The 13,341-nt window shown below is 42.3% G+C and overlaps 1 protein-coding gene across 3 annotated transcripts in view; it reads left to right on the forward strand.

Moving 5' to 3' along the window:
* Positions 1–13,341, forward strand: part of errfi1a (ERBB receptor feedback inhibitor 1a) — a 44,533-nt gene that overhangs the window by 24,623 nt on the left and 6,569 nt on the right. Inside the window, exons 1-3 of one of the 3 annotated variants that reach the window (XM_006642029.3) lie at positions 5,229–5,434; positions 11,655–11,854; positions 12,404–12,486. In XM_006642029.3, coding sequence (XP_006642092.2) covers positions 11,703–11,854; positions 12,404–12,486 — 235 coding nt within the window. In that variant the 5' untranslated portion in view covers positions 5,229–5,434; positions 11,655–11,702. Of the gene's footprint in view, positions 1–5,228; positions 5,435–10,090; positions 11,158–11,654; positions 11,855–12,403; positions 12,487–13,341 lie in introns of those variants that run through there. The other 2 variants (XM_069183642.1, XM_069183643.1) reach the window with 2 other exon arrangements.

Below are 13,341 nucleotides of genomic sequence, written 5' to 3' on the forward strand. Positions count from 1 at the left end.
CTGCGGGCAAAACCAGCCCACAGGTCAAAGGGATAGAATTGGAAAGCCCAGGTTTAGGTCATATTTATAATTGTTTCAGGCTGCTGGTAAAAGGAATGTTTTGGTACTGGAGGTGGTATTTCACAGGAAGTCTTTGATACCGAAATGCAGGCATACAGTGTCAGTACTGACTAATGCATAATAGTAAAATGTCATAATTCTGATAAACGGGAAGCTAGTTAATTGATTACAGAGTAAGTTTTTCTTTTGTTACGCTCAAACCCCGCCTGAATTCCGTAGTAATTTGCTGAAGAGAAATCAGCAGAATTTCCTTGTGATGTGATCCAGTCTCCGAAAGGGAAATTCCCTCTTGTCTGAGCTCTGTGCGAACGATTGCTGGCACTGCTGTATCAGATCTGGGACTGGTGATTTCCCCCCTTGCTCTCCACCTTTCCTTTCCCACAGGTGTGACATGTGCAGGAAAGCTACAGCACCACGAAGGACAGATCCTCGCAGTGCGTAACTGGCTAATCTGTAGTTTCTTTTTCACTTGAAGGGCTTGTGAAATACCAGAGGAATCCACAGATGAGGCAAAAACAAGCAATTGGGAACCACATCAAATTGTCAAGGGTTATCACTGTGAGAATATATTGTAGAGCGATCAAATACTGTATGTAGCACCGTCGTCAGTTCTCCAAAGTTTTGATGTATGTAGAGTGCACTGTATTCCTTTTTTCTCTGTTGCTCCTACTCTCCGGAATTCTCTTCCCACTTGTGTTCCTACCCTTTCTACAGTATGTTGGAATCCAAATTAAAAACCCACCTTTTTTCATTGGCTTTCTCCTATGTCAGGGTTAGTGATAGACTAATGAATAATAATAATAATAATAATAATAATAATAATAATAATAATAATAATAATAATAATAATAATAATAAGGGTGGGTTCAGGGCTCGGACTGTTGTTGTTCTACTTGCTATACACCTATTTATGGCTATTTCCAAGCTCTGGACCGTCCAATTTGATATAGTTTTTGCAGCTCTTTGTTTTTATTTGTTGTAAACATTCTCTTATAATTGCACTGTTTTTTTTTTTGCATCTAGACATTGTGATTATTGCATAAAAATGTTGTTCATTTAAAACACCTTTATTTGCATGCATTTTCTTGAAAGATGGGGTACAAACTGCTTTAAATCTAGGCCGTGCAGTCTGAGTGGTATGCTCCCAGCAGGTGCAGATCTACGGCCAGCTCCCTACAGGGCTCCAATCGGCCAGCCTGCTGCCTGGCGAGCTTTATAAGGCAGTTCCTGTGAGCTCTGACATCACGCAGCCCCAGCGCGAGGGAGGGAGTGCTCTGTAAGACACAGGGGAGGAGGAAAGTTCATGGCCAAACGTCTTTCATCAACAGAGCAATCTCAGCTTAGGACAGCCCACGTTTTTTTTTTTTCCCTTCGCTCTTTCTTAATATACTTATAGGTGTCTGCCGGCACAAAGATTACACCACAACTCAATCGCGGGGTTTAATGCCTGTTTCTGGCGCACACACACACACACCCAATGCACACACGCACCCCCACTCAGAGGAGGCGTCCACGGCTCACATGCTTATCCCACACACACACACCCACACACGCCCTCGTGTACTTACTCAGACCCACGTTTTCCTGCCAGCTACAACTGGAAAAGCGGAATGCGAGAAATGTGCTTGAAATTATAGAAGGGGATTAGTGAACACTTTGCTTGTCCGCAGACAAATTTCCAACGATAAGGCGGAGAGGTCTGAGGTGAAGACATTCTGCAAGTCTTTACCAACTGCTTCCTGAGTACATTTCATTCCCTCCATCCTGTGTAAAGCTTACAATCCCTGGGCTTGTGAAAACTGTGCATTGGCTGCATGTTTTGAGCACTGTTTTCTGGTCCAGTTTAATATTAGGTCCACATTCTGTTACTTCTGGTGCTGTTAATAGGTAATGTGACTGTTTTTGTAGTCCTAGCAATGCCACACATTTCAAGAAGAAAAAGACATATCAAGTGTGCGAAAGTGAACAGTGACAGAAACAAATGCTCTCTGACGTTTACTCTCAATGCATGTGGGCACGCACACGTACGACAGGAATACACACAAAGAGGTGAATTTGACAAACACACCATGTCTGACTAATGCACTGATCACATCACCTGCTCCCTGGCCTTATCAGTGTGCTTCCAAACTCCCGGTGAGGGATTCGTTTGAGCAACAGGCTGTGGTTTCCACAGGACCCGGCCGTGCTGAACACAAGCCAGCGGAACAGTCAAAACGACCAAAGGAGATTGTAATGGAGAAAGACCGAAACCAAACTGGTATGCAGAAAAAATCCTGTATTGGTTAAGTACTTCATCTAGTTTTGCAAAAATAGCTATGAGATTTTTCATTTTATACATCAAATATAAAACAGACCTCTGACAATATGTCTTAATTGCTCAGCCATGTTTACTTTTAGACACTTGACTGCCTAATTAAGATGAATTGGATTATTTTTAAGTGTATTCTTCGCACTCTATTTTTCCATCCTATATATGGTATTTTTCTTCTGCCTGTCAGATACAGGATTAAGTTGTGTACATATGGGGCTGCTGGTAAACAGCATGGTTTATATCAATCTGATAACGAGCCAGACATAGTGGGCTCCATCCAGGCACCTAAGCACATTAATCTTAACAAACATTTATCTCTCTCTGTGTATTGTTGCCTTACATATTATCTCCACTATTTCCTGCACTGCCTCTCCCTCTCAAACCATCTTTGTCTCTGCCTCCTTCTCCTCTTTGTCTTGTTGAAGGCACTGAACAGCACACAAAACATTCACAACTGCTATCCCTTTCTTGTAATCGAGGGTAAACAGATTCCAGCCCACAGAATGGTCAGAGTGGTTTTTATAGTCCTGCTGGCACCACATGGCCTTGTAATAGCGGAACCAGTAATTTAAGGCAGGTTAAATGCTGTGCTTGTTTAAAATGTTGTGACTTAGAGGAGCAAAAGTTGCAATTAGGCAGCAAAATTTAGCTTTTAATTTTTGTTTACTGGAAAAATAATAACAGACTGATTCTTTCTGGAACATATATACAAGCAATCATATCTTTTCTCAAAGGCTTTAACAAAGTTGTGCATTTTACAACTCATGGGTAAACTGTGCTGCTTAATTTCAGCTTTCCCTAACTGCAGATATACAGTACCAAGCTGCCAATATTAATATGGTCACACTAAACACTAAACAGGTTTGCTATATTTTTTCCAGCGCCTCACTGAAACAATGACTTCAGCATTCCAAATTATTTCTTTAAATAGAAAGAAACTTTAATTTTTTTTAAGTAATCTCTGTCATGTTATTCAGCTTGTTTTGGGGGTTATAGCGAGTAACAAGATAGTAGCCATACTAGTACCCCTTTAAACTGTGTTTGACCTACAGAGCTATACTGAGAGCTGTAAAATAAATATTGAAACAGCAAAAACCTGCATTCTTAAAATGCATGCAAAATACACATTTTTCATTAATACAAACAAGGGCATCTACATTGATGGAAGACACAAATAAAGTGATAGTACAAGTGCTTATCTTAACAAACTCTTAATGGGAGGCCTGTTATTTACCTGGAGTTAATGGATAATAGTGCTGTTTTCCTGAAAAAAGACCTGATAGGAGAAGGAACACTGACACTCAGTACACTCTGTGCCAGTCTGTCTTACTTACCTGATGTGCAGCACGACCAGTTGCAGCAGGATTTGAGCTCCGTCCCTGCCAAAACTGACATTTAGGCAACAGCTTCATTTAAAAACCACATGTTGCCACCATGGTTAGACCTTTTGAACAGGGACTGTGTCATTCATTTTCACTTGCATATAAAAACATAATCTCCAAATAGTGCAGATTTCGAGATGTATATATTTTGCTTTATAAAACAAGCTGTTCTAACTGGGGTGTTGGATCATGCATCCATCTCATGAAATGGGCTTTAAAGATTCTGTACAGTACAGGTACAGTACTTAAAATATTACCCCATTATTGTAATAAACGGATTTCATTCTACAGCTGTACAGACCTTAACATGCTTGAATCTACGTTTTCTTCCCAATAGTCTGTGGTTTTGAGTCCGAGTGTAGTATTGTAATATGAGTGTAATATTGAAATTGCTCTTTGCAACATGAGCGCACATGTGTTCCGTCACTGGGCAAGTGTCAGAATTATTTTTGACATTAGACGATATGAAACCCTTCCACCCCATCATAACGGAATAACAGAGTGAACAGAGTAACAGGATTTCTTTAATCTGACTTATTGAAGTCTCCCTAAGCAAGTGGTGAGAGGCCGTCCTGTGTGTTGTTCATAACAAAAGAAGAACAGTTACAAACGAAAGGATGTCATTCAGCTTATCCAGCATGTTTGGCAGTTAGTATGGAATTGATCCCAGCCTCCTCATCCACCTGTTTCTTGAAAGAAGCCAGGGTTGGTTGTGTGAGTGCCGTTGAAGATTTTGATGACATGTTATCGGGTCTCCATGTAGTTTTGATCAGTTCATCAGATCCAGGCTAAAAGGGTCTGTTACACAATTCTGTAAGTTCACAATACTTCTGGAAACGTGCTTCAGTAACTACTCATGTATTTCTTGTACTGCTTGGGTTTTACTGTGGTTTTCTACACAAAAGTTACAGAATTCAAAAAGGATCTCATTTTGTCTGTTATGTATTTATACACTGTGGTTTTTCTATGTCTATACGTGCCTATTACGGCTTTAATGAGTAAGAATCTCAATATTCTCAATTCAGAGTTTCATCACTGCTGCAGCCCTACTGGATACACAGTCTCTGGAGACAAGGGGAAGAAGCAGAAGCGAGATTTACATTAAATGAAATCTCGTAGCTGAGCTACATTACTGAATTATTTTGGAGGGTCTGTATTTATTTTTTAAAAATCTGCCTTTCTTTTACCGTGTTTCTGTACTTTGTAGAATACGGTGGGTTTTTAGTGAAAACCCTCCATTTATGGCAGTGCTTAAAATACGAAAGAAATAAAAAAAAACCGATTATTCAATTCATCTATTTTCAATTGCCGGTGAGTCCAAAACTGTACAAGGTCGCAGGGTCGATGTTCCCACTCTCTTTCAAAAAGAAGTCTGAAAATGACATTTTCGTCTAAAATGTTGATGATGTCTTTAAGTGAAGGGGCGGAGCTGGATCTCAGAACTGCGCTCAGCGTATAAGAGCAAACGCAGAAGGTTCATGAGCTAGTGTGTTGTTCCCAATTCTGAATGTAGAGGCGGTGAGGTGTCGAAGACTTGTATATTCGGTTGGCTGTATTAGTATTTAAGGTAACAGCTGACAGGAACTTCTGGATACAGACAGCGTCACAAGGGATTTACCGATTATGCGCTAACCCTGGCGAAGAGTGAGAAAATATTAAATACTACGCGGTGTGTAAGGTGAGGATTTTATAATTCGTCGGACTGGGTTCTTCGATGCTATTCGAAAGCAGCGCGGTGTGTAGCGCACTGTAGCAATATGCAGATAGAAGATTATGAAATACAATATATTATATACTGTGTGTATATATACACAAAACAGTGTAGAATAAAGTGTACAGTGTCAAACGCGGTACACACACACACGCGCGCGTCATATTGTAAATTCCATTTTTATGCAAACGGCAAAATAATTTTATCTCGATCAAAATGATTTTTCTTTGAATTATTGTAAGGTGCCTTCACAGTAAGGGATTTAAATAAGATAGTCGAATTCAAAAAAATAATAATAATTGACGCCCTAATGGTTAATTAGCTATATTGTTAACAGAAGGTAGGGGACAGTTCTTAAGTCATATTCATCATGTGCATACAGTATAGCTACCCCTTTGTGTGTTTAAGGCACGTATGCCTCTTATTTCATCAGTCGGCGTGCCATCGAAAGAATGAATTGTTAGCAGATAAGTGATTCGTTCCTGACTCACGCTGTGAGCCGCTCGGATACAATGAAGAGCGCGGCGCTGGCAGGAGGAAGCGAAGCGTGCGCCCAGGTGCGCTGGCGGCGCAGGAAGAGCGGGTCCGGTTGCTCGGAAACCGCTGTAGGGTGAGGAAAAGCGAGGTGTGTGTCCTCTGACTGTTCCTGTTCTCCTCGCCTCTGTTTCTGCTGCAGGAGAGCAGAAAGTGCTTTTGTGACCCTAGGGGCATCCGATGGGCTAATTTAGATTAAAGCCACACGGCTACAGAACTGTTGCATTGGTATGTAACGCCTTATTTCATCCTTGAACTGAATGTCTTTTCGAAATGAGCACGTCCAATGAGTGCCACATTACTAAAATGCAGTAACCCACGTGCATGCCTGGGAGAAGTTACTGTGTCTCGGTAAACTGCATCAGATTGCTTAAGTGTTGCGGGTAAGCTGTCGTTCAGCAATTTACCGGTTGCAGTAAAAGTAGGGACCGTAGAAAAAGGTCCCCTGATTTTTGTCTCTCTGTGTCGTTTGTGCGTGACTGTAGTGTAATTCTAGTTTAACAGCTAGATTCAGCAGACCTTTTGTGGGGATTTTCTCCTACTGCTTTGAATGCTCGCAAACATTTGCCTAAAAACCGTCGTTAACGGGTGAAATTGTGCAAAGTTTATATGAAGCAAGTACCGCGACTTTATTGCACCTACCCAAATTCGGCGTGATGCACAGCAAGCTCAGGTGGGCTGTGTGATGTCGGGTATCTCTGCGTGTACGGTATGCTTGTGTAAAGCGACGAGCTGGAAATGCATTCTAACCAATGACCAACCCAATGAAGAGTGCGGGGTGTGCACGCAGTCACACACAGTACGTGCTTTCTGGAAAGGTAAATATGCTTTCGACACATTGTACCCAGGTCCCACGTAGTTAATAATAAACGCTTATCAATAACATTTTTGTTGACAGCTATATGAGGGTCAATATAGTGGGCATGTGTTCGCCTGCTGCAAGGTCCTCTTCAGCGATCCCAGCAGGGAAAGCCGCGCCACGCACGCAGTCCTGTTGGTGCACCTGTTGCGCGGCGAAAGGCGAGCTGAATGAATGGGTCATTGTTGGGTATCGAGTCCCCCCTAACCCCCCTCCTAGCTGCTGTGCCCGGCTCCGTCCAGGGTAGAGTTGGGTCACGGCAGCAAATAAATGGGCAGCTCTGTCTGTGCGCGATCAGTTTCTAAGACAACGGGTTACAGCTTTCCAGTCGTTTCACCTAATACTGGAAAAATTGTTTCGTGCTTGCTGGTTCACTGTGCGGCTGACAGTCTTGCTCCGTGCATTCGTGACCTGGGGTACCGGGCAAAAACCCGCAGTAAGAGTCAACGTTTAGTTCTTTCGGTTTGTTGGGGAAAAAAAACCCCGACAAAATCTTTTATGCTTGAAGTTGCATGCCGTTGTTTGCTGGTTGGGATGTGTTATGGTTGGTTTCGTCAATATTCCAAAGACATACAGTTAACCTCCCCCCAGAAATTCAGGTATGTGCTTACCTACTGTACGACGGTGTAGAAATAAACGTAATTTTGGAGGTGCAAAAGCCCTGTCAGTTCAGCCAACGCGTTGTAACATTCTTTGAAAACACTTGACCAGTTGTAATACGTTCATTTTCATTATTTATACAGACAAGATCGTGCAAATTCTTTTCGTTTTGACGAATTTTATCAAGGGAGCGCAATGCTTTGAAAAGGGATCCAGTAAAGGGTAGTATTTAGCTGTATTATAATAAAATCCTGAATCGCGTAGAAGACGGCGAGACGTGCGCCTTTCATTCAAAAAAGCCTTTTTGTCCTGCAGCACAAAAAACAATAGCAGCCGCAGCAGTAGTAGTAGTTTGGTGTCGGTTATGTAAACTACATTAATTTAATGATTTTACAATGCAAAGGAATCTGATTGCATTTACTTCCAGATAATAAGGGGGAAACATTAAATAAGGTCAAACTCTTGAAAGAGATATAGATATTTTTGCAAAAATTGCATTGGAACATGAATTTAGAAATTCTGGTTCATGTCATGGGAACCAGCAAACATGTGTGCTTGACCGCTGAGGGCTTTATAGTCTTGTTAAACCGTTTTAGCTTCTCCTTGTCTCTAATGAGCTAGTGATTCGTTGGGGATTGGTTACTAGTTAAACTGCTCTCACGGAAACATGCAAGAAGGAATTGAAAGGCTGCAGAATGCATGATGAGGGGTGTTGATCTGAGAAACCAGTAACCATACTGAGAGTTGCAAGTCTTCCAAAAAAAGACTGGGGGGGGAAACCAGAAGTTTATTGTTTTGACACAGAAAAATGTGACCAAGCCTCAGCTCAGTTGCACACAGAGGCCTGAGTGACAAGGCTGGGTGTCATGTGAAATGGCCTTGGCTTTCTGTTTCTTCCTCTCCCAGCATCAATAAACATTGTTGAAAGGGAAGCTTCTAGCTAGCAAATTGTTTACTTTTTCGGAGCATTGCTCTCGCAGCTTCCTGTAAAAGCCTTCCAATGGGAATGTCTGCTTTTCTCTGATTGTACCCAGAAAAAAACATCTATTCTGGATACCCAAAATAGACTACATTTAAAATTCTTAAAACCCCTTTGAATAATCCACTGCTCAGGGATAATGTACGTGCATCACATTCTCAGAAGGCCCTTATGTCTTCTGTTTTGGAGTTGAATTTGGGCAATGCTGCGCACATTCCTTTAAGAATTACATTTGACGGGTACGAGTCTGCAGCCACAGTGGAAAAGGTTATTAAAAGAACTTGCATGTTCAGTCATTTGGCAGCACAGTTGGCTGCATTTTCCTATTTGTTGTGGTAGCATTCTGATTAGATGTGCATAATGTAGCTGCAGTGCGGCTTTGTCTTTCCAAAAACAAATTCTTCTCGTTATCTGACTTCAACATCAAGGCATGGCTGTTCTTGTGTCTGCTTGTCATGGGCCGGTTTTCGGTCACAATGACGTGCAAAAGACGTGTAAACCAGACAGACTAAAAAAAAAACAACACGATTTGGTCCCCAACAATAACTCAGGTTCACAAAGAAATAACACACTTGGAACTGCGTAAACAATGTTCTGCCTTGTGTGCTGAAATCGTGGATCATATCTAATGAAGCATGTGCTAAGCTTGGAGGCTACAGCACAATGCATATCGGATTGCATCTGACGTATTATAGCTGGCGTCTTGTTGGAACTGTAGGTTTATCAGTATTGGCTTAATAGTACAGCCTGCAGATGAACCTGTTTTTTTTTTTCTTCTTTGCAAAACAGTTTACGTAACTTAGAAAAATGAACACGGCTGAGATGGACCATGGTGCAGATTTAATAAAAAATGCAAAATGCTGCTCACCTGCAGATTTCAGCCTTAATGCCACCAAGTGTCTTTCTGTGAAAGTCAAGCAAGAAACTGAAAGCAGACAGAGGTGCAGGTTAGTGCTACAGTCCTGGCATGACTGGTTGAAATCGGGGCTGTTTTGCTGGCTCACTGTGACTGGGACTTCCCAGGTGGTGGAGCTGGAGGCGAAGCACTGCCAAAAGATTGACTCTTGAGTGGCTGATGTGCCCTAGATCTCACCTGGCTAACAGTGATGGCAGTACATCACTTGTCCATTCCCCTGCCTGCCACCTGACTGACGGAGGGGGAACAGAGACGATTTAGCCACGAACTGTTTCAACTTGGGAGGATTAGGACACAAAATAACTTTACAAATGTTTAATGATTGGTAGAGGCTTGACTGTTTTAAGTTCATACAGGCCTAAACTCGATCCTAAATTGTCTGGATTGTACCTGCTCTCATTGGATGTTAAATTGGTTAGAATTGTGTTGTGCCTGTGTTTAGATGGGGCTTGTCTTGTGTCATCAGCCCCATGCTGGAAGTCAAGCACTAGAATAAAGGAGCAATAAAGGTTTATCTGGAACAGATGGACTGTATGTGCGATATATTGCAATAGCAATTCAATTAATTATTAATTGATGCATGCTTCTTTCTAGTGCAATTACAGTGCTTACAAAAACCCTTTTTAGATTAAATAAAGATTTTGTCACTTATTTACACAGCTGGAAATGCTGGAGTAACCTGGCTTACAATAACCAAGCCCTGGTAGGCAAGATATGCTTTGTAGACTTGTTCTAGTATGGAGGCTTGAGATCTTTCAGTGTAATGTCCCAGTATCCAAACATTCTGTTTCTGTTTTTTCTTGTTCTTTTCCAAGTGTTTAATTTACAAATTTATATTTTTATTCCTCTTTTATCTCTTTTTGAGCCTGTATCATATTGCATGAAGATATAAGTTTGGATTCCGTATATAACCACGAATGCAGTATCGGGTGGCAGAATGCAAGGCCTTTTACCAAACACGACTCCTGGTTTTGCAGCCTTACACGGGAGCCGTTTGTCAAGGAGTAACTTGAGAATGTTTTGCGACTCGGGGGCCTGTTGCAACACAGAGGATTTTGCTGGTGGCTCAAAAAGAGCTGCCTTTTGTTTGCATGCTGGGGACGTTCTGTCCTCTTAGTGAGCAGGAGGTTGTCAACACCGATGACACTGATGGTGAAGGACGCCCTTCTGCATGGCTCAGTAGTCCGATCGGAGTTGCTCTTGTGCACCGACAACTTCTTGTTTTCGTCGATTTTGATTGTGCTGTATTTTCAGTGGAGTAAAAGAAATCCAGGTCTTCTCAAATGGATTTAAGCATGCCTCCAAATTCCGGCATGATGTTTTCAATCATGATTTGTGCCCAGCAGAATAAGGGAAGCCTCTTTTGTCTTTAAAAAAACGAAAACAAACACTGACCCTAACAAAAGACACGTGCTCCCTAAGAATGGTTTCCTTGCATTCCAGGGGTGTGCATGTTCCACATGTGCATGGTGTTCACATATCGCAAACCCTTCAGCTTCGATCAGGCGCTGCAGCCAGTGTGGGTGGTGGTGTGGGGGTGCGGGCGTCTCAGAGTGCTGTCAAACCGAAAGCTTGTCGCTCCAGAGTGCGCGGAGCCAAGCAGCGAGTTGCACAATCACTCAGTTGAAAGCGGAGACAGAGGGCCGGGGTAAAAAGGCTGGGCCGCCTGGCAGGGCTGGAAAAGGGGGGGAGTGGACAGGGGTGGGAAGGGCTCTTCACAGATGACCTCAGGGCTTGTGCGCTTACTAGGCTGCAGACAAGGGCTCTGTGAAAAAATGTATACAGAGGTTTGGTTTTGTTTTGTGAGTGTTTTTTTTTTTTTTACTTCTGACCGGGAAGGAGGCAAGAAAAGTCAGAGGCGGTTGATTGGCTGAACCTCCTCTATAGCAGGAATGTTTGCCCTGTCTTTGTGTGCTTTTATTTCTTTTGTGTGTGTGTGTGCGCGCGCGCGCCTAGACAACTTGGAATGTGCAGTGTTCTTCTGCATCGCTGTGCATTGCACAAAACAATCACGCTGTATGTTTGACTCTGTTGGACTGTTTCTTTCTTATTCCTTTATTCGTGAATCTAAAAGGTTACTGAGAATTCGCAGATTTCTGTACTTCATGCACATTTGTATGCATTTATTCCTTGAGACATTAATATAATTATTAACCTTTACATAGAGTTTGTAGTCGTAAAAGTCCCTGGATTTCTTTTAAAGACAGGGAATGTACAGTATTTCATGATCTGTTTTGCTTTTTTAATTTAAGCGGCTGGCTGTTGCATAACTAACCCCCCACCTCTGTATTTCTTTAAGGTATGCCAGCAGCTGCAAGTTAGGAAAGCCGGGAGTTTCTTGGTTTGGATGCGTCCTGATAGCAGCTGGAGTATGTCAACAGCAGGACTTGCTGCCCAGGAGATACGTGTGCCTCTGAAGAGCCCTTTCCTGCACAGGACCCATTGCCCGAGCATGGCCAGCACCAGACCCTACTGGGACCAGCACAATGACCTGGACAAGTGAGTACTGACGCTGCTGGGAGAGCAGTCATTAAGGCATACACGTAAAATGGGGAAATTGTATTCAGTAACGTATACAAAATACTAATTGCGTAGCTGCTTGATCTGTGTGTTTTGTGAGTTCTTGGTGTTCTCTTGCCATTCCTTTACTACTTTGTTTCAAATTTCTTGCACAACATCAGGATATTATCCTATCTGCTGCTCGCATACATTTCAGCTGTTTCATAGACTATATCGTAATGAGCTGCAGCAGTTTTTGTGCACAGATGTAAAATACAATTTCTCCTAAATTCAGAAAGATGTGCGCATGCAGCAGGTTGTACATTTTTTCTGCATTGAGCCAAAGTCATTTTTTGCATTTGAATCTTCTTTATATGTATACCAATTGGATTGCTAAATATGCATGTGCTTGTGTCTTTGGGCATATTGACTTACAGACCATATTTATGATCTGAGTGTTTTAAAATTGAGGCTTTATTACAGGGGAGTTTACTTAAAGATAACCTGCGCTGTGGCAACTTAGTCACTGTGCCTTCCCTTATTTTGCAGCTTGTACTTCAGCCTCGATCCAGCGTCATTAGGGTATAACCTCAAACCACACCAGCAGGTCCCTGTGTCTCTGAGCTTTGAGAGTAAGTACTGAAAGAACATTCCTGTGCTGATAATCGGCTCCACACCCAGACAGAGTCTCCTGTTGGGAGTGATTCCATACTCTCCTGCTTCTGGTTTGCTCAAGCTTCAGGAACTCTCCACCCCCACACAGACACAAATATACTAGGAACCCTCACCTACCAAGCTGTCTATTTATAGATTTCAGTGCATAAATGTTTGTTTTTTTCCTTCTTTGTGTCAAGAGTTTGAGCTGTGACAAAGTGTGGAGCCAATGAATAGTATTATCCAGCTCTGTTCATGGTGTTTTTATGCTTGGGTGATATAGCAAGCTTTACGCCTAATAATGCTGGGATTTATTTTGAGTGCGTTAATAGGCTTTTTTAACCAATCTCCTTCTGGCCATATAGTAATCTGCATCATTCAACCAGGACGATTTCTTCTGGTGAAGTTTTTATTCAATGGCATTACCAGTCTGTGGGTGGGTGTTGTGGGCTTGGCAGCCTTCTTCTGCTCTAAATATAACCCCTGAGTGTATTCTGCGTACAAGGGAGAGGTCACCACGTGTTTGTCTGGTCAGCTAGTTTACTTGCAACTCCCAGGCACTGTGGCAAGAGCTTTGCGGTCACTTCAGAGCTGTGAGCAGCTTGGAGCTCTGAAACTTGGTGAAGCCACAGGCTGGCAGAGGAAACCTTGCAATGGTTTGCTTTGTAACACTTAGAAGCTTAGAAGTTTTACTTCATGGAACAGAGACTTGATGGGAATACTGGTTTCCTGCTTTGCAATCACGCAGATACTCTGCCTTTCTGACCTTTTTAATCAAGCAAAAACGCCACGAGTGGTGGGGGGGAAGGACTTAAAACAGACAAGTGACAAGT

The sequence above is a fragment of the Lepisosteus oculatus genome, chromosome 25, assembly GCF_040954835.1.
Source record: "Lepisosteus oculatus isolate fLepOcu1 chromosome 25, fLepOcu1.hap2, whole genome shotgun sequence".
NCBI lineage: Eukaryota > Metazoa > Chordata > Actinopteri > Semionotiformes > Lepisosteidae > Lepisosteus > Lepisosteus oculatus.